This window comes from Haliaeetus albicilla, chromosome 6 (assembly GCF_947461875.1).
Source record: "Haliaeetus albicilla chromosome 6, bHalAlb1.1, whole genome shotgun sequence".
Classification (NCBI taxonomy): Eukaryota; Metazoa; Chordata; class Aves; order Accipitriformes; family Accipitridae; genus Haliaeetus; species Haliaeetus albicilla.
Window position 1 is genome coordinate 15,379,837 of NC_091488.1, and position 21,444 is coordinate 15,401,280.

General features: G+C 41.6%; 2 protein-coding genes across 6 annotated transcripts; one reads left to right on the forward strand and one right to left on the reverse strand.

Annotated features, from left to right (window-relative positions):
• Positions 1-1,004: 1,004 nt before the first annotated feature.
• On the reverse strand, positions 1,005-9,354 carry LOC104318446 (carbonyl reductase [NADPH] 1). Of its 2 annotated transcripts, none has more exons than XM_069785152.1 (4): positions 9,209-9,354; positions 7,734-8,053; positions 4,076-4,183; positions 1,005-2,277 (listed from the first exon to the last, which is right to left on the reverse strand). In XM_069785152.1, the coding sequence occupies exons 2-4, from the start codon at positions 8,017-8,019 to the stop codon at positions 1,841-1,843; spliced, it is 831 nt and encodes a 276-aa protein (XP_069641253.1). In that variant the 5' UTR covers positions 8,020-8,053; positions 9,209-9,354; the 3' UTR covers positions 1,005-1,840. The 2 variants fall into 2 exon arrangements, with proteins under 2 accessions (XP_069641253.1, XP_069641252.1); XM_069785151.1 differs by having other exon boundaries at positions 9,097-9,234.
• On the forward strand, positions 9,209-21,165 carry SETD4 (SET domain containing 4). 4 transcript variants are annotated; one of them, XM_069785148.1, is made up of 11 exons: positions 9,209-9,331; positions 10,403-10,505; positions 10,966-11,061; positions 12,018-12,055; positions 13,603-13,691; positions 14,356-14,785; positions 15,535-15,709; positions 16,037-16,118; positions 16,469-16,549; positions 17,533-17,656; positions 18,573-21,165. In XM_069785148.1, the coding sequence occupies exons 2-11, from the start codon at positions 10,436-10,438 to the stop codon at positions 18,705-18,707; spliced, it is 1,320 nt and encodes a 439-aa protein (XP_069641249.1). In that variant the 5' UTR covers positions 9,209-9,331; positions 10,403-10,435; the 3' UTR covers positions 18,708-21,165. The 4 variants fall into 4 exon arrangements, with proteins under 4 accessions (XP_069641249.1, XP_069641251.1, XP_069641250.1 ...); XM_069785150.1 differs by lacking the exon at positions 9,209-9,331 and having other exon boundaries at positions 9,357-10,505; positions 14,356-14,500; positions 14,603-14,785; XM_069785149.1 differs by lacking the exon at positions 9,209-9,331 and adding an exon at positions 9,357-9,943.
• Positions 21,166-21,444: the final 279 nt, after the last annotated feature.

Sequence of the window (21,444 nt, forward strand, 5' to 3'; positions counted from 1 at the left end):
ATAAAATGCATTAAATACTTTACACAGGGATTTTGTAACTGATCTGTTGCCCTTTTCAAGGTCTCAGATTATTTTTCTTCATTGAGAATAGATTAATATGAGAACTTTTGGGGCAGCATTCATCCTTCTCTTCAATGAGCTCTGGGGCATGACTTATTTGGCAATACTTCCATCTTCATAAAAACAATAGCTACTGTATCCTTAAAAGACCAACTAATAATCACACCTTTGTTCTGTGCTGATAAGCAATTACTAAAACCACACATATTATTTATGTTCAACGTCTTCCACTCCTAGACTTCCCTGAACACAAACTGTACCAGGGGAAGCCAACGTAAAACCCAGTCAGCTAAGCCACGTTGGCATTGTCTTGCTGACTCCTGATTAAGAATTAACATGCCCACTACTGATTTGTCATTACTAATGACAGGTTTATAGGCAATTGTTTACAGCTCCTTCTGTGTCTCACACCAAGAGGAAGAGGGCAGCAGCCTCCCCCCGCAGAGCACAGTGCTGTGCGCACAGAGCAGGGCCCCGGCACCCCTGCCATGGCTTTTCTGCTGGCTGGCAGGACATGGTAGAGAAAGAGCTGCACGGTGCTAGCCTGGGGGTGACCAAACCCCACCTCACTCCAGCTCCTTGCAGCCTGGGGCTGTCCCAGGTGCCCTGCCCTACCCCCAGCTTGCCTCTGCTGCCACCCTGCTCCACCTTTACAGCTTGAAGTGCCATGGCAACCTTTCAAGATGAAGCATTTGAAATGCAATAACCAACATTTAAAATGAGCAAACCAGTTTGGTGCTTTCCATGTTACTGCTTCCTCTACTTGTGATTTTGCTTAGATGACTTGTTTTGGTTACCATGATAATTATGTATTTCAGTCCTATCCTGTAATAGTACAGTAGCATTTACAGTTCATATTCTCTACTACACAGAGAGCACTTAATCCAGGTTCTTAGTAAGGAAACTTCTGGCTGTGCAATAAATGAACTGGAAGTCCCAAGGAATAGTTTGCTATATCAGTTCTGTAGTTTATTTTCTCTTTATATAGTCCAAATGTCACACATTCCAGCGACCAACTTAGCTGCAGAAAATGAAAGTGTATTTCCAAACATTATAAATTTTTAGTATCAGAATAAGCCAGTTGGATGAATACAAATCAGTAAGTAATCATTTATTGACATACATATTAATAAAGCCAACTGATTAAAGTACTATTAATGGGATGTCACTGCTATTTTTATTTTCACCTAATTCCATTTTGTACTGATAATAAGGAATCTCTATAGAGCAGTGATTCTGTTCTAGTCTTATTAGCCTCCCTCCTAACTGGTCAGACTGTAGCTCTCAGAAGACCTCCCTCCCTCTTTAAGAAACCCTGGACAACCTCAAGAAACAACTATGGTCCCTAGAAAGATCTATTGTGCAGAGAAAACATAAGGCATCTGCTCCCTCATCCCAATTACATGTCAGAGATCTGTCATGGGGGAGTGGGAGAAGGGCTAGCAATGATTTAATTAAGAGTAAATTCTGGTAAACAAGGTCAGGCACCTCTGCCTTAGGGCAACACCAAATTAGCCTGTAACATCTGGGCTGGAACACCCACAAATCAGATTTTAGGCTACAGAATCAATGCTGTGAGCAGGCTAATAGAGATTGTTGGGAAGTGTACCCTAGTATAGACTTAATCCCACAGGAGTACCATAACTGTAACCCTTATTGTAATGATAAAGGACCCTGCTGCTGCTGTGGACAGGATGAGACTGCTCTGGCTAAATGCTGTACCAGGGCACAGGATAATCCACAGTCATATTACCGCTTGCATGGGTCCACATACATAAGCTCACCAGGTTCGAACAGTTTTATTACTAAGAAACTGGCCATGAGGACCATCAGCATCAGAAGGCAAAAGAGCCAAATAAACTGGGGTCTCAGCCCCTTCATCCGGTGATTTAGTGGCTTTAGGACCTGCCATGTCTGTTCTCACCCACCCAGGACAGCAGGCATTGAGAAGGATGTGATCACCTTTTCTTTTCTCATTTAACATCCGGGCTTGAATCCTGGACAAGACTGTGACACCAATTTTGGATACTCCATAGGCCGTATTTGGCCAACCCTCTTTCTCATGCACACTTTTCTTGGTATCTTCCACAAATTTGGTCATGAGTTCCACTAACTCATCCTCAGTGATCGTCTCGCTGCGAAACTTTTGCTGTAGTTCCCGGCTGCAGCCTCCCAGAGCTGAGCTACTTACCATACTAGAGACATTCACCACTCTACCTGGTAAAAGAGAATAAAGACTGATTACTTTTACACCGACTAAACAAGCCCAGACACTGAAGTGGGCTTGCTCTACAGTTATGTATTCACCACTTAGTTGAACACCTGTAAAATACTTTGTGTGGGCTATTTTGCCGAGCTTCTGGAAGATCGCAGTTAACTCAATGTCAAGTGTTTCTAGTGAATGCCATTACAAAGGGTTATTTAAAGTGTGACCCTGAAAAAGCTCTCTATCAAACTTGAGGTATTCATCCACGAAATAGCCTGTTATAATCTGTAGGCATACTCATAGAAATAAGTGGCTCTCTCAGTAATGGCAGCCAGACTTGACTCTTGAAGTTCTGGTCAAAAACGTTCTCACTCCTGCAACAGCTTGAGTAAAGTGCTGTGAAAATGTACCTCAAAAGCCAGAATAGAGAATTCAAAAAAAGCAATCTAGTTCTTAATGCAGTGAGACCATCAGCTTGTTTACAGAACACCTGAAGATTTACAAAGCTGTAGTAAGCTATTTATCTTCAGCACTTTAGTACAGAGGAATGAGTCAGCTGAATTAGTAATTCACTCATCTTCCCCAAAATTATGTTACACTGTTTCCCTCCTTCTTCCTAGTTCACAGCCATTCAGGTGATGAACTAGGGAATGAACGTCAGGACTTAGATCTCAAAAGCCAATGAAATGAATCCTTTCTGTTAATGACTTTATTAACATATTTGTCCTTCACCCTTAGTACAAGAGGACTAAATTGCAATTTTGGCACTGTTTGCTCTCTCCCCTACCAGCCCCCAAAATTCATTTACTCTATCCTTTCCCTCCCATGTAGGCACTAACAGTTCCCAACTTCTCTCTCATCTACTCGACTTCTTTTCTCTTAAAAGCCTAGATGAATTTAAATGTTGGCATAGACAACTTTCATTCATAGCAGCAAGCACTTATCCAAATATCCATGAAAATATCTACTGATCACAATTCTTTTCAAGACTTGTATTTAAAAAAAACCCTTAGATTTGGTGTAGGTATTGGATGCAAATACCCTCCTTTCAAATCATCTGTGATATATCAGTAGTATTCCAGGGCACTTTCAACACTGCCAGGTTTTGAAAACAGGAGCATTCTGTGCAGGAGAGTCATCTAGCGAGTACAGATTATTTGCATGTTCCTAACACCTCTTTATTATCGATGCATCTATCTTCTTTGACCCTGGTCCATTATAGTTACCATTTTTGGTAAAGTGTTTTCTTCCAGTTCCTCCTAACATCACCAAATCACAGTAACTTGATGTACATCTTCAAGTGCCATTTATAACTACATCACTAGACACTTGCAAATACAGCAAAGGCTGTGATCTAGATAGAGACAGACCAACAGCCTATTGAGAAGGTTTCTTCAGCAGTAGCAAGAACAGGCATGTCACATCAAACTCAGCTGAAACACTATTTTTAGGTACTTCCTTATCCTAGTTGTATCATCAAAATGTCCTTTCTGAAGCAAGAACAATTTATGTAGGCAGATATCATGGACAGAACATGGATAAGTTCTTTAAGTCTTCTTGAGGGCACCACGAGAATTCTACTTCAATCCGTAACAGAAGAATGCAACCAGCTTGGAAGTAGATTTAAATATACACAGCAGAGACATTTTGGGGGTCTAGAAAGGACATCTGTTCTCTGACCTACAGTACAGCAAGATACACTCCTCTTGCTATGAGGCAGAGTATGTCTGAGACTGGACAGGATTTTCCCATTTAATGAGGACCAAAATTTACATAAAACTATTTCTCTACTTGTTATGTTACACTTACCATAAGGCTTCACAAGAGGCAACAATTCTGTGCAAACATTTCTGGTTCCAAAAAAGTTTGTCTTCAGTGTAACCTCTGCTTGGACCGCAAATGGAGTTGTGTCATGAACTTTTCATAAGAGGTGGTAGTGAGGGAGGAAGAAAAAATAATTAAAAAAAAATCAGAATTGTACTACTGTTTGAAAGGAAGTTACCAAACTACCAAAACCCAAAAGTTTATCTTCGTTCCTTTTTTTTTTTTTAATAATTAGGAAACAGGCATATGATCAATTAAAATATATAAGAAAAAAGCAACATTATTAACACTTATATTCTTACTAATGAACAGACATAGCTCTGCAATATTATATTAATAATGAGCCAATTATGTTTTCACCTCTTCTTAGTTGAAGGTTTTAGCTTTGCCCCAGGAAAGCCAGTTGTATCGCTCTGTAGTCATTTGCCAACCCACAGGCCGTTTGTCTTTCTGCCTTTTATATGGAAGAGAGAAGGAAAGATTGCTCTCACAGATGTGCTGCCCAACATGCTCACTGACCTGCCTGCACCTACTCACACCTAGGGCTCAGAGTCTGCACTGCCACTACCACATGCAAGTAAACTTTGACGTGCCCTCTCAAATGCATAGCACAGTACTTTGCCACCATCCTGACATACCAGGGGAGGGGGCAGAGGGGAAATCAGAAGGCAAGATCCTGAATCTAGGATGCTGCCACTGAAGATGCACAAGTTAGACTACCAGCCCGGTACTATCATCCAACAACAGGGCAGACAACTGCTTCTGTATCCTGACTCTTACATTGTCATGTCTTGGGTTCTTAGCTGGGGCTTGAAGTCAGGGTAGTGCTGAACTGCATCAAACACTGTAAAAGATTCTATGAAGAATGCAGGGGTAAGATTTGGTGCAGTCTGAAAAAAACAAACAAAAAAACCCCAACCAACCCCCAAACTGATAAATACTTGTGTCGTAAATCACCCCCTGAACTGACAGATCTGTGCTAACACAAGCAAAAGAGTGGGAATTAGCAGCTAGGAAAAGGAGCTGACTTAGGTAAGCAGAAGCAGACCATAGAACTGCACTGTAAGGGTATGATTTCATCAGACAAAATTGACACCTTGCCACCAACAAAAGTGGGGTAGGATGTGCCATCAGCTGACAATTTTTCTCAGCAACAAGCCACATGCTATGCATCCTCCACTTTGAGGGGGAAGTAAGAGTTAAAGTTACAACATTCCTTGTCTTTTGCTCAGGCTCTCTCTCTGCAGTGATGAAGGCCACCTACATAGATAAGGCAGGTCTTCACTTGTCTCCATAGCCCAGACCTATGTAAACTCAAAAAAGAAGTAACAGGTCATTTAGTATTTAATGTAGTTGTGTTTTTACTGGAGAACACAGCTTTAATGACTCATTTATACTCTCAAGCAATGGGCACCAATGGCATCAAGTTTTGCAAATCTTGCATTTAGATCCAAGACAAAGCCAAATCATGACCTGTTGCAAGAGTTGTGACAGTGGGAGAAGAAAAGAAACTAAAAACCTATGCAACTCCGAACTCCAGCTTCCATACCCACCTTGCAAAAGAGAAGCTTCCCTACACTCCAAAACCCACTCATTTGTCTAAGATATATCACTTGTAACATCTGATAATACACACTCCCTTGATTTAACAAACATTACTAGAACGACTGTTATCACAGAAGCTCATCCAGAAGGCAATCCACAGGTACATAATCATTTTATACAGGAAGAGTTTTTGCTGGACTAAGGACTTTGCTGGACTATCTGTAGTGCGGTACCAAAACAGAACAATAAATTAAATTTAATGGCAAATCTAATCTTTGACAGACAGCAATAACATGTAATACTACAATAAAAGAAAGGAAAGCATAAATTCTAGGATGGTACCAGAAACCTGTCGAGGCAAGAAGAAAGCTCGGGTAGAAATGCTAATCTCAGAAGCAAGAATTAAAACCAAAATATGAGATAATCATCACAGCAAGTTCTTACACAGGTGTTAAACCCTCTAGCCTCTGTGCTAGATACTTATACAACAAGAGTTACAACTGGCTCCTTTATCACACTTCTTAATTGTATGACCTACTGCTGACTCATAGTAAGCTGTCAGCTTGAAGAAAGTCTAGGCTAAACATCTAGAAGCAACTTCTGAATAGAAAAATCTATGATGTAGTAAAGGAAGTAACAGAAACTCCACTGCTTATGCTATTTCACTTATCTGTTCAGTGGCTCCACAATAATAAATCTAAGCTCTTTCACAGATGAGCTCTAGCAAATCTTCCTGCACCAATTTGAAGAGGTTTTATTTCACCTGTCCAGGTATCCACCTTGATGCAGGCTACAGCTGCTGCACAGCTGGCAACAGGAAACACACACTGCACTTCAATTGCTGTAGTTGCAGCCCAGTCTTGCTAAAACTCATTGTCACTAGTAGGTTGAGCTAAGGCCCTGATTATGAATTGAAGAAATACTGGTCTGAGCATCTGCAGGCTTTATAACTGATAAGCATGGACAGAGACACAATCTTTTAACTGTTGCTGCAAGGTTTTAACACCTCTCTATCTTGAGCACATCCTGAAGCTCAGACAATTATATTAAGAGTTGCCCCTATTAAGCTGATCTTGAACACAAGCAATCTTCCTGCAAAGTACCATGCAAAATATACAGTGGCTGGACTTCAGAACATCACTGCTGCACTCCCACTTCATGAGAAGCTCCATATTCAGCAGCAGGTGCGGTTTGATCCATACTACCTGACAGGCCTCCTTAACTCAGGCTGTGAGCAGATGAGCTTGAACAGTTAAACATCCTAACTGGAGATCAGGCAAAGAGATTAAAAAAACCCAAACCCAAACCAAAAACCCAAACACCAGAAAATATGGAAAGAACAAGTTTGTACTGGAAGAGAAATGAACTACTAGTCATGCTTGTGATATGCTCTATCTGGAGCTAACATGATTCTCAACTTGTTTTTATAAACACTTACAAGGAGAATGCACTTGTCTACCTTACAACTGCTGTGTCTTCCTCTCTTTCCCTGCCTTCCTGCCCACTAGAACATGAACGGGTTAAATTCTTGCTCAGCACAGCAAAATTTAAGATAACTGTTCGATAGGTAACTGAATGGCCTCAGGAAGTTAAAAAAAAATAAAGATGACAAAATCACCCAGGGCCAAAGGTTCTTTTTTATCAACTGGAATCAGATAATGATTGAGCAGATAATGCATAGAACAAAGCATGAGGCTTGCAGAAGAGAGAAAACACAGATCCCTAAGGAACACGGCTGATATTCACACAGATGATGGGCTCCCATGGGCCTGGTGATACTCATGGGCACTGAGGCAATAAACCCAATTCTGCTCACATGCACTGGGTGCCTAAAGCATTTTCATGCTCTGTATGTGATTCTAATACAATACCCCAGGGAAGCATTTCTATGTGCACAGTTAGCCTCAGAGGAAGAGCCATTTCATATTGCCCTCTCATCATGCTTAAGAAGGTAGGCAGCTTGCCCAGCCAAAAAACCAGCATGCCGTTAGCACAGAAGTCCCATATAAGAAGCTTTGTAAAATCCCTGATGTATCTACTATCCTTCTCCATGTAGCTTTGTAGCATATAGGTCTATCCCAGACAGTCTGCTTCCTACCTTTGAAAGCGATCCCTGCATTGTTAACCAGCACGTTCAGCCCTCCATACTTCTCCTTTAGGAAGTCACGGAGAGCTCTGATGCTCTGCAGATCATCAATATCCAGCTGATGGAAAAGTGCATGCAGCCCTTCCTCCTGGAGCTTTGCCACTGCTTCCCGGCCACGGCCAGGGTCTCGGGCTGTCAGATAAACATCCCCCGGGAACTGCTTGCATAAAGCCCGCACAATTGCGAATCCAATCCCTTTGTTGGACCCGGTCACCACAGCCACTGGCACGTTGGACATTGTCCTCTCTGAATGTATGCCAAAGTGACAGTAACTGCAAACAGCAAAGAAGAAAATTTCACACTCAGATGGACAAAGATGGCTATCTAAAAATGGATTAAAGTGGTTTTTTTCTTTAAAGTCCTATTCTGAATTCCACTTTGAATTACATAAAACTACATTAGAGTGCACACTAACTGTAACTTACTTAAGTAGCATGATATATTTGCAGAGAAATACATGTTTGGTGTTAATGTTTTGAAGAAAGCCCAACCACTCATTGGGTTAAAAAAAAAAAAAAAAAGAAATAGAGTCAATGAGTAATCTTTAGTACCAAATTAACTTTCAATGGGAGTAAGCTCTTCTGCACATACACTTTACAGGAACACCATTTCCTTCTTTTGAGGATATTCAACTGGTTCAGTTCAAGCACTGATACAGTCAAAGCTGAAACACTCAGGCTCAAAAAAAGGAGTGGCTTGATCTTCAAGTCTCAGGCAGGAGAACGTCCGTTTTTAGAGGGAAAGGGTGGATCATAGATTGACTACAGTGTTTCTTCTGTTTAACACACCAGTCAGCTCTAGATACAAAGCCTGCTTGCTGTTTTTTTCGCAGACATAGCACATTTAAAGAAGATGCATTTTCCCCATAAAAGCAAGTCTAAAACTCTGGTTTTGTTCACTTTTGACTTAACTGCCACCTCCCTGCCAAATGAGCTTGTAACTAACCTCAAGCAGGTGCCTAGCGAGGATGAAATCCTAAACAGCCCCCAAAAGGCTGCCCAGGTACTGACTGACTTCACCAGGCCCAGGAGCTCCCTCCCGGTTCACCATCAAGGTCCCACCTCGCCGCAAACCAGCGCATTTCACTCACTACCACCTCCCCAGAAACAGTTTTTCTTCCTAACGGGAACGCAAAGGCAAACCCCCGAGCCACGACGAAGCCTGACTCCTCAGGGGACCTCCCTGCTCCCCGCAGGACGACCCCGGCCGCTGACGGACGGCCGTTACGCGCCCCCGCCGCGCCCCGCGAAGGGGCAAAATGCAGCGAGGAGCTGTGGGGCAGGTCCGGAGGGGCAGCCGGCACTCCCTCACCCACCTCCAGCACTGCGTGCCTTCCCCCTCACTCCTCAGCAATGCGCGGCGATGAGGAAAGGACGAGCTGCCCGCCAGCCACAGACTCGCACGCCGCGGGGGGGAGGCGAACCCACCTAAGATGGCGGCGGGGGAGCCCCGCCTCCCGCGGCGGGCGAGGGCGGTGCGGGCGTGTGGGGGCCGGCGGCGGGCAGCGACGGGGAGCGACGGCGTGGCGGTCGCCGCGTCCTCTCCGGCAGGTGGGCCGGCAGCGGGCGGCGGGCAGCCTGTCCGCCTTTGCCTTCTCCCCCGTCGTGATTTTAGCTCGGGAGGGAGCCGGAGTCGCTGGTGGATCGCCCAGGGGAGATGGGGTTTCTCGTTCCACTCTGCAGTCTTCACTGCCTTAAAATACGCGGGGGCGTAGGCGGTCCCAAGCGGTGTTCGCTTCGCTCGGGCGATTCGGGGTTTTGTCTGTCAGAGCGGGAAGGCGGGGGAGGCCTGGTGTGCGGCGGGGAAGCGCCGGGGCCTCTGGAGCGGTTTCTCTCTCGCTCAGGCGCAGGCACCGTCTGTCTCCTGTCACTAACAGGCAGGAGGGCTTGTGCCGAGCTGGAAGGGGGGGAGGTGGCGCTGAAACAACCTCCTCAGTGCTGGGGGACAGGGTGGTGGGCGTCCTCCAGGGTGCTGGCAGCTGGGGAAGGTTGTGCCTTGGCGGGAGAAAGCTGTGTGCCGGTGTCCCCGGCTTTCTGCCAGCCCCGCTTTGATGGGCCCTCGTTTCAGGCAAAGCCTGCGCTTCTGAGGTTGAGGTAAAGGCGGTATTGGCAAGGGCAAATGAAATACACATTTCAAGAACGGATTGAAGTATAAGGAGTAAGGTTGGTCCAGTTCCCCTATCACGCACACTGGAGGTGTTGAGCTGAGGTGTAGCGTCACGGTGCTGCACGGGACTGGGGTTTTTGGTGGTGTTGATGTGGGCAAGATTGTCTTCTGAAACTGCAGAGGCTGTTTATGCCAGTTAATTTTCTATAATTGTAATACATTTGCTGTTTGAAAACTTTTAGTTCTGTGCACATAAACACCAGTGTCTCATTTCCTGTAGAGGATTATGGCCGTGCCTTGGCCAAGATAATGTTTGGAGATAAAGGCTTCCTGTTCTCCCTTATCCCTATCACCCACCCTCGTTTAGGGGTTTGCTTGTAGTACACTTTCTAAACTTTAAAGAGGCAGCTTATTAAACAGGCAGTGCTCTGATTTCTCTTATTGAGATAAAAGAAACATGCAGTATTTGAAAAGGACTTTAAATATTTTTAAGTAACTTTTTTTTTTTAATTCAGGTTCTCTAAATAAGGCAAAATCTGTTGCTTAATATGAAGAAAAGCAGAGGTCGGACAGGTCGAAAGAGAAGAAGAAAACACTTACAGAGTTTTATAGATGGAGGTACTGTCCATGGAAGTACTGCTAAATAATAAAATAACCTATTGTTTATCAAGGTGTTGTTTTATGGTATATATTTGTCAAACACCTTTGTGCTTTGAAAATAACATTCATAAATGTTAGCCTTTTCTATGCAAATATTCTAGCATTAGTTTACAGTCCCAGGCAGGGCATGGTGAATATTGTGAGCTCTCTTTTCTGGCTAATGGCGAGCACTATATTATTCTTAAATTCCTTGATCCTTGAATATGCTGACTAACTCCTACAGTTCTGAGAGCTCCCTGTGCCCAGGGGCCCAGAACTTAGTAATTAGTTCGAGGGGAGCTTTTCTTGCTATTCTATTATGCTATACCAAAAAGTCCAAAATACAGTTTTTCTGGCTATACAGTAAAATTTTTCAATTTCCTTTCTTTTCCAATGGAGTGCTATTTTATAGCATTAATCCCCTCTTTTTTATTTTTAGTCAGCTGCAGTCACAAGCTGGAATACATTAAACTTAAGAAGTGGCTGAAAGACAGAGGATTTGAAGACAGTAATTTAAGGCCAGCAGAGTTCTGGGGTAATGTTTCAATTACTTATTGGTGGTACAAATTTCTGATTCTTCTAAAAATGTTAGATTCCTGCTTTTGTTTTGAATCACGCACCTGGCTGGCATCAGGAAAAAACCCAGTTACCATTAGTCTTTTAAGGACTTATAGCAAGTGCACTTGAATGTCATTTAACATAAACAAGTAGATATGGAGGCCTGAAGTAGCATAAACTGTTTCTTATATGAAGATGATCTTGGGTAAAACTCTTGTATGAGAATACTCTGGTATGCTGCAAAAAATGCACACCTATGCTGAATTCCTTGTAGAAATAGAGATTTTAAGTGTTAATATCACAGTTTTAAAGAACAAAGTAATATATCTTTAAGTGTTTCCAGTATTGGAACCTAACCTTGTTGTCATTTCTTCATCTTTTTTTTTGCCCATGCAAGTTCAGGAGATCTAGTGTTACAGATAAGTAAATGATTTTAGAGCTGGGATTCACATAGCATTGTTTACAGTAAAGGTATATACTTGTATTTTTTCTCTTTAAGTAGATTATGTTTCAAAAACTTTTGCAATATTAAAGAGAGAGTAGAGAGAATAGGATGAATGAGAGAAAAATATTGTGAATAGAAATTGTAAGGTTTAGTTAAAACTCTGAAACCAAGAACAGCAGCCAATGATGAAAGGTGTGTTTAAAGAAAAAGTTGGGAGAAAGAAGTCGCGTAATTGCTAGAACTGGACAGCAAGTCTTGCAGGCCAAGGACTTTCACAGGGTCCTGAAAAGTAAGAAGAGAATCAGAGAACAAAGAAATGAGGTATATACCTGGAACAATCCATAATTGGCTTTTATGATTTGTAAGAGATAATGTATGTTCTTTTAGAGCTTTTCCTTGCTGGCCTGTTAATTTATTGCAGCTTATCATAGTCTCCTGTATTTTATGTGTATACATGTACTTAAGCATCCTCTTTGTTCCTGCTTCAGATACAGGAAGAGGACTGATGACAGCAAAAGCTCTTCAGGTTAGTAATGTTGATTCTAATGCAAGTGCTCCTCAGTTTCTTTTGAGATGTAATGACTTTTGCAACAAGCAAAGCTCAAAATTCCAGACAAGGTCTTCATAGTCCCTGTTGTGAATGTAACTTCTGGCCTAATACCAGAATTTGCAGTGTTGGCATGTAAAATGTAAAATGATGTCCTATGTACCCTGAGAGCTTGTTGGAAGAAGATATTCCTGTGCTCATTTACAGAGATTTACTATGTAGTCTTGTGTTTCAGTTTAAGGCAATCAGTGGCTAACTGAAACCAGAAGGAGCAGGCTCCTTCCCTCCTGTATGCCTTCTCCCTCAGCCACTGGCTCCTACAGCTTCCTTTGCACTGGCTGTAGCAGTCTTCCCCACTTGTGTGATAAGTTGCATCAGGAAGCTAAACTAATAGAAAACTCTCTCTTCAAAAAAATCATTAGCTTTGATAGGTTTGCTCCTTGAAATCTCCCACCTTGGTCAGACCAGTGCTGGTACAAAGGGAGGAATGGCATATCAGGGAGAGGAATGGAGGAAAGGGATGGGGCTTTAAGCAGCATTTGGCCATAATGTGAAGCCACAGCTTTAACCTCACTTTGACGGCCCTCTTCTTTGTTGGTAGACCAGCTAATAGAAACCTAATTTCTCAGACATTCCCAGCAGAAAAGGGGAATGATAGAAAAAATACCTTGCCCTTCAGATATTGGCACAGAAAGACTGAACTCTGACTGAAAAGTGCCTTTCTGAAAATAGGCTTGTTGGAGAAGTTTCTGAAAATAGGCTTGTTGGAGAAGTTTCCTAACTGGTATGAGAATAGTATATCAAATAATGGAGAATCAGATCCAGAACCTTTTGCAAAATAGAGAGTATAGCAAGAAGTAGGAAGGAGATGCAGTGGAAAAGTCATGTGTAGAGAACAGTGTATGTTCTCATGCTGGCTTATGGTTAGAGCCAGCAGTTGAAGCCAGAGGCTTAGGTTATCCACAGTGCTGGGATTCTGCAGTAAGTGAAATGAGAGCTAGACTCAACTGGTCTTGAGCAAGGTAGGAAAGAGCAGAGGAATGGGAAGGAGAAAGTATTGACTTGATTCATGTCCTCTCCCTACAAAAATGGACACATATGGCTCAAACAGGGCATGAAAGCTAATTTACACACACAGCAGCTTGGCAAACAAGGTCAGGATAGACATGACCTAAAATATCCCTACCCCATACTGCTATGTTGATAGAAGTTCATCTGTTTCTGAGCTCTAATCTAAAATATATCTCAGTACAAAGAAAGTGAGTAGCTGGGCACCAGACTTTCTGTGAACAACTAACTTTCTGCAGTTGACAGTTCCTACTGACTGCAGTCATCCTCCTTCCCTGGACTGGGACTGTCTTAAAACCATGTCAGTTTCCATCAAGTTCATCACATCTGTTTGCTTACTGACATTAGTGTTCTCTGAGGAATGTCTCTCTCTTCAGAAATCGCATAGTAGATGAGTCATTTACACTTGATCTTTACTATTCTTTGTGTGTGATGGTTTTTTTTTTCCTCCCTCAAAGGCAGGGGATCTGATTATTTCATTGCCGGAGAAATGCTTACTCACCACGGGCACTGTCCTTAGTAGCTGCTTGGGAGAATACATTATGAAGTAAGTGAAAAGTGACACTTTCTGGGCAAGCTGGCCTTTACTGTGGGTTGCTCATTAGTAGATTAATCATCTTAAATGGTGGTAGGGCTTTAAACTGCATCCCCTAACTTGTATGAGTATTTCTTGTGGACTTTCATGCATGTGGAATGCTCAGATAAGTAAGATATGGACACGGAGCATCCACTTTTAGCTAGGCTGAGTTGGAGGGATGGTACAGGCTTGAACTTGACCTGTCTCGAGAGCCAGCTTGGACCTAAACGCCAGTTATGTATGGTTTCTTGGGAATTTGTGATTATGCTTCAGTAGGAGAAGGAGGATGAAATGGGATTGCAAAGCAGTCACATGAACATAGCCTTTTAGAAAATTCAGAACAAAGACCTATGCTGGACATTGAGTAGTTCTTATATATCCTAAAAAAACCCCAACTCCCCAAAAGAAAAAAAACAACCCAAGAGGTGAGCCTGAAATTGTTACTACAAACCAGCTTTTATAGCCCCTTTGAAATCATCAAAAGGACTTGGAGATGAACTACAAAAAAGTTTAAAATAGAAGCTATTTATAACATTTAAAAGAACTAGAAGAGAGATAAAATACTGTTGCATCAATTTCCTATCTCACCTCTGTGTATCTGCTGTGTTGGTATTTTTATTTTATTTTCTAATAGATGGAAGCCTCCTGTATCTCCTTTGATAGCACTATGCACATTTTTAATAGCAGAGAAGCATGCTGGTGAGAAATCTCTGTGGAAGCCATATCTTGATGTTTTACCCAAGACATACACTTGCCCTGTTTGCTTGGAGCACGATGTAGTAAGCCTTCTTCCTGAACCTTTAAGAAAGAAGGCTCAGGAGCAGAGAACGACAGTCCAGGAGTTGTACATGTCTTCCAAGGCTTTTTTCTCTTCCCTGCAGCCTTTGTTTGCTGAAAACACAGGAACTATTTTTAACTACAGTGCTCTAAAGTGGGCTTGGTGCACTATTAATACAAGGACAATATACATGAAACATTCACAGAGGGAATGTTTTTCTCTTGAGCCAGATGTTTATGCATTGGCACCATATTTAGATTTGCTAAACCACAGTCCAAATGTTCAGGTAAGGAACTAAAAATAGATCACTTCATTTCTTTATTTGTAAATGCACTATCTCAATACAGCATGCATTTATGTGATGGATTAGAAGTGTCTGGAGGTCAGTGAGAGATCTCATAGTAGGAAAAATGTCTACTGAGGACATGTGCAGGCTGAGTACTCATGGTTCATATATACACTGGAGCTTGTTATTCAGCCCAAGGCAGTTTAATAAAGATGATTCAAATGTTTATGTAGCAAAGCAAAGTTACAGGGAGAGCCCAGAATGGCTGGGTGAGATTTGCATGCAGGGTAGCTACTGGGAAGAGCCACTTGTAAATGTAGCCCTACTCTGCTCTCCTGAAAGGCTCAGCTCCTGAAACAAATCGCAAGTTATGTGGTCCCTGTGTTACTTCACCTCTGGCTGAAGCTTCTGAGCAGCCTTAGGAAAGTGTATAAAGCAGTTCCACTTTATGTCAGGGACTGTGTGCCAACTCATTGTTGGGACAGCACAGAAATAGTCAAGTCTGCAGGAAGCCATCTTTATTTGTGGATTTGGGGCCTCTGTAATAAATCTGCGCAGTGGGTGGCACATCCTGCAGACTAAGGTTTTGATGTTTGTTCTTCATACTAAGGGGTTGCCTTTTCAGACATATGTAACACTATCTGTTTTCTTTCAGTGTTAGAGAAGTGTTCGATACTGTTGGATTTTAATATTCTGATTCCTTTTTCACCCTGTGAAGAGTAAAACCTTTTATTTTTAACTTCTTGAAGGTAAAGGCTGCATTTAATGAGCAGACAAGAAGCTATGAAATTCGGACAAATTCACAGTGCAAAAAATATGAAGAAGTATTTATCTGCTACGGGCCTCATGATAATCAGCGACTGTTACTAGAGTATGGATTTGTTGTCATGGATAACCCTCACAGCACTGTTTATGTCTCATCAGGTTGGATTTATAGATTGTCTTGACATTGAAAGGCACAGTAGTAGAGAACAGAGCATATGAGCATGTTAATACTGTCTGTCTTCAACAGGAGATGTTGGTAAAAAAGGATAACTAAGGGATTATAAGGATACAATCCTGGAGATTGCTGATAGCTTTTGAGAAGTAGATACATTTTTGGTTATGTTAAAGTTCACCAAAATGTAGCAGGTTTTGATCTTTGTCTTGTAGCTACTTGAAAAATATGGCTGAAATGTCATTTCAGAATTGAGAATTGTGGTTTCTTCTACATACCATTTATTTAAATATCTAAAATGTGTTTTTATGCAGATATTCTCCTCAAATATTTTCCACCACTGGACAAGCAGAGAAATACAAAACTTTCCATTCTAAAGGATCATGATTTCTTAGAGTAGGTATCTGAAGTTATTTTGTTTCCCTGTGAGCTTTTCTTTTCAGTTTTTCTGGGAGTAAAATTTTGCGTTTAGTATCAAAATCCAGCATAAAATAATTATTCATTTTTTTATCAAACGGATTTGCTTGCTGTCTGTGAGAGAATGTGGAAGTGGTAAACACCAATATCAAAGCCTGAGATAGGTTTCAAGGTACAGCCTGTCTGGATAGCAGCAAAGTACGGGGAGTCAAGGAGTCCTCTAGTTTCAAAGAGCAGATCTTGCCTTGTTGACACTTGTCAGGAAGAAAGCTATCACACTGTAACAGATCACTTATACTTTCTGCATCTGATCACTTCTGACTTTTTAGAAACCTGACCTTTGGATGGGATGGACCGTCTTGGAGACTCCTCACAGCCCTCAAGTTGTTAAGTCTCAGAGCAGATGAATTGTAAGTTTCAGCACTCTGAATATTTAGACAATGTGCATGTGCCATTTTCTTTTATTTGCTCTTTGCTGGCTGTGTGTGAGATACTGGGACAATTGTTTTGGATCTCCTGTGTCTATCTTATTGACTCCAGGTGAGAAGTGAAAAGAAGAAAGGCAGAGAACACCATATAATGTAAAGTCATTGCCTATTTGCTGCTTTGGTCTTTTGCTTTCTTGTATTAAATACTAGACACACCTCATTGTTTTCCCTTTCTATTTCAAGAACCAGATATTATTTTAAGGTTCAGATTCCAGACCTTTTTCCTGTTGGTTTGATGGGACTTTAAATGCTGTTGACCTTCCTTGATTTCTTTGAAGCATGTGTTCCACAGGCTGCTTCTGAAATTCATCTCCAGTGACTGTCAGCGCAGGTTTGATCATTTGTTCCAAATGGCAAATCTGCCTCAAACAGCATTAATAGAAAATGGTTACCTGGGCTTTGCTTGTAATAGTAAATAAATAAAAATTTTTTCTTTTGTTCAAAGCTGTTCATGCTTTGAAGATTCATTGCTGACTGCAATAAGTTGATTATAAGAACTAAAAATAAATCCCCATGATACTGGTTTCAAGCCCTGTGACGGGAAGTTTAGCAGAAGCCATGCTAATAAGTTCTGAGTGAATAGCTTCTACTCCTTGCTGGTGCTGCTGGAGTTGGTGACAGCATGGCAGAGCAGTAAAGACCAGAGACATTGATCTAAGTGCAGACTGTGGCTTTGGCTGAAGGGGTAGGGGTGGAGCATTGAAACCGCTGCTCCAGACCGTTAAATCTCTGTTCTCTTTTGCTTGCCTTATCAGTCTCATATCTGAATGCTGTGTGCCTTTTTCACGTATGCTAACCTTACTTGCCTTACGCCAGCGATGTTATTCTTAGCATAACCATATGTTTATCATTCAGCTGGGGAATATCGCAAATGATTGTGTGTTGTTCAAACATTTTGGTTCTAGTACTTGCTGGAGAAGAACGCTGCTTGGTGATGTAATTTCAGCCAGAAACGAACAGCAGACTCTGAATATAACAGCAAAAATATGCCATTTTTTAATACAAGAGACACAGCATGTCCTTCTCCAGGTAATTTAACTGGAAGAGCAAGGTAGCCCAGATTCCTTTCTCTCCTAGCATAAACGTACAGCAGTGTAATTTTCTGGGATGAGAACAGAGTGATGGAAGGAATTGACTACACTGGGGTGGCATAGAATTTGTTTCCAGGGTGACTGACAGCACTGAACTGCTCAGCAGAATTTGTGGCTGCAGCAAAGAAAGGAACTATCTTACAAAGCTTATACAAAGCCCTGTAAGCAAGTGAAAAGTATTTAACCTTTTTCTGCCTATAGTATTAATGTATTTGTTAAGGTTACCTCTTAAAAGAAAATGCAGACTTGTATAAGGTGGGCATGTAAGATGTTGCAGACCTGCTATGAGTGTGTTGTGGCAGAAAGTGAAGGCTGTGTTCATTAAAGCCAGTCAAGCCAGATGAACTACCCATGTCAGCCAGTCTCCTGTGAGGGAGGTCTGTGCTCTTAGGAAAACAATCTCTCCTTCCTTCCTGAATTTTGACAAACAAATGTGTGCTTAATGTCAACTTGGATAGCTATCATGGAAGAGGGTTATTAAAGCCACACTGTTTCAAAGGAAACATATATATGCACAGAGTATGAGGTGAATCTGGTCTTGAGCAACATCTTGACGATAGTATGGGCTTAGGAGCCTGATATCAGGTAAACATTTCCCTTCGTCTCCTTGTTTTTTATCTGCTTCCTATCGACGGGATGATTTTTTTCCTTTTTTTCCCCTTTTTCCACACCCTCTTCCCCTTTTTTTTTTCTTTTACTATTACAGTTTCTTTTGTGGAAGATTAAACAAAATACTGTTTTGACATAATTCATGGAGTCCCTACCACAGATAAGCTTTCCACAAATTTTATGTTCATGTCCTATATTAAATAATTAAATTTTTAGTAATTTCATCCCATTTGTATAAACTTCAGATCTCCCAGTTGAAAAGGAACAACGAGAACCTCAAAAACCACCTGGCTTTGGTAGAAGCACTACGCTTGGAAGATCTGAAGATACTACAAAAATCAGCTGAGATTCTTTGCAACTTGAATATGGCAAAAACTTGACACATCTGGAGCTGTGATAGCTGTGGCTGATTGGAGCTCATTTGCCATGGATGTGCCTTGCTCAACTGTTTTAATGGACCTGAGCAGCAAAGAATAATGTAAAAAGTCATCAGAATATGCCTAGTTTTGCCTGTCACACAGGACCCAGAGTCTTATTTTGTTCTTTGCTGATCTTCAGTAATATGAAAGGTTAGCCCAAATGGTTGGGGGAGCACAGGTGGCTTTCATCACATCTCATTTGAAGTCATGACTGCTGTGAGCAAAACTGCTTCTGGGGTAATTTGAGCAGCCCCAGGATTGTGGGCTCCAGCAGTCCTAGACTTTACAGCTGCCTGTGTGGCTAAAGCGGCAATCATAGGGTCAAGCAGGCACTCCTCAGCATGTATTTGAGCTCTGGCCCTTGACAGAGAGGAAGAAGACAGAGTCACTTATATTTGCTCAGTCCTCATCCTTTACTTTTTCCCTGAGATATGTACATAGTCCCCAAGACTTGGTGGTTCATGTATTGCCTGTTCATTGCTGGAGTAATAGATGCAGACTAGAGCACAGATCAGCTCTATTGACCAACTCCAAATCATTTTCTTCGCAGTTTCAGCCCAAGTGTTTCTTGAACGTATGGAAGTGTGAGTTTCCCTTCTTTGCTCTCAAAGCTCCCTCCAGACTTAGTAGTTCGTGTTCTGACTCCTGCTGGGAATGAGAACTGAAAGGATGTATTACTTTGAACTCTGTTTCTTGTTTGGAAGACCACCCAGGCAATTGATTCTGTTTCCATTCAGTTCTGGTGATCACATTGAGAAATGTTCCTATCCTGTCTACAAGGGGATAGTCTCATGAGCTGCCTTTCAGTATTAGTTCTACTTAAGTAGGGAGCTTGAGCTCCCTATGTTGTTTAGAGAAGAGAGAGACTTCTTCAAAGGGCATTTCAGGGCAGGACCCTTATTTAAGCTGTATAAACTTCATTTATATTTGTGATTGTGTTGTGATTGTTTTCCATTTTGTGGGGAATCAGATTTGATAGAATTTTTCATTACTATTTTTAGCATTTTTTAAGAACTGTGTTTTTAACAAGTGTTTATTTTTGTAAATATATTGCTTCATTTTCTGTAAGACTTCTCTATTTTTGAAATAAATTGTATAAAGCAGTAAAGGCATTCTAGCTAATGATATAATTTAAGGAAAAAATGCAACAAGTGAAAAGTGTTAAGTATTGAAGCTCAAATGCACTTTCAGACTTTCTTTGGTACCCTGTGAACAAGAATGTTATTGTGTAAACTTGCTTAGATTTGAGGATTCCAGGGTTTTTCCCTGCTTTTTTTTCTGCCTCAGTCTATTTGGGACAGGAAATATCTTGATACCTGAAGCTCTGAGAAGGGCCCTTCCTTAACTGGAAGGTTATGTTGGTTTAGGTTCAAAAAAGTGTAACTGTTTGCTGTTACTCAGTTTCCAAACCCAAAAGTTCTTGGTTTTGAGGTACCCTCTTCATAACCTGTTCCTAGGATTAGGAAATTCTGAAAATAAGCTTTTTTTCTGCCTTGTTTACCCTAATGCACTGAGACTGTTTTGTATTCTCAGGCTTTCTGTATTGTTCATATGGAGATGCTGACAGCATGTGGTTACTTTACATTGCAGAGCAGAAGGCAGGGTGAATGGATTGGGAGAGGAACTGAAGTGCTTTCTGGAGCTAGAAGTACATTTATTACGTCCTTTGGACCAAGTTACTTTCATATTTGGCTAACTGTGGGTTTTAACCCTGCAACTCACTTGGCACCGTATTTTATACTTTAGTCAGTCCCATTCTGAAGTACCTCCTGGGATGAGATGACTCTCTGGATTTGGGAATGCAATCTCTACTAATCTCATGGAGGGTATTTCTCATCAGCTCACGTGAGGGTCCTTCTGTACCACTGAACCTGGCTACAGCAGAGAGATGAATGGGGCTGAGACCCTGACCCTGTGACTGTTGCCCATTCATTTTGATTAGGCCTGCACAAAGGTCTACAGAAGTCATGGATTATATGAGGAGGGTGGATCGTGACTGAGCATTCACAGTGCAAGAAGTAAGGGCTTTCAAAGGAAGCTTGAAGTCAGGTTCAAAACTAACAGAATGTGGTAACAAATCCATTGATATTACTAAGGAATATGGATACAAAAGTTGACACGGGTGCAGAGCCCATACACATGGGAGACAGAGCTGTTGGCAGTTACCAGCCAGACAAACAACTTTGGTCTTAGGTAGTTCCCTGATCTCAAAATACTTGAAGGTTGGGAGGGTATTGATGGCAAGTATTGTATATGCTTGACCTGTGCTTGCTCTTTTAAGGTATTGGTGGATAACTGTAGGAAACAGGGTACTGGGCTAGAGGGATCCTTGCTTTGAATATGTCCTGCAGTTATGATGATTACAGTTGAACTGTTTGACCTCTTACTTTCTTTCAATAAAAACTTTTTCATTCTCTAAGAGCAGATGTGTTTCTCATTTTATAATTTTATAATGAGATGGTACCAGACTTAAAGAAGATAAGGATGTTTGGTTGTTTTTTTTTTTTATTTTGCTTTTTTTCTGGAGATGGCTGTTTAAAGAACAACTTCTGTATGATGTGTCTTGCAAGATGGATACTAGTTTGACAGAAGTTTATTTGCTTCAGTATTGCACTGTAGACTACACATTTATACCAGGTGGTTTGAATATGGGCTCTGCTTCTGTAACTCCTACATGCCCTCCCAGGAGTGCAGGAAG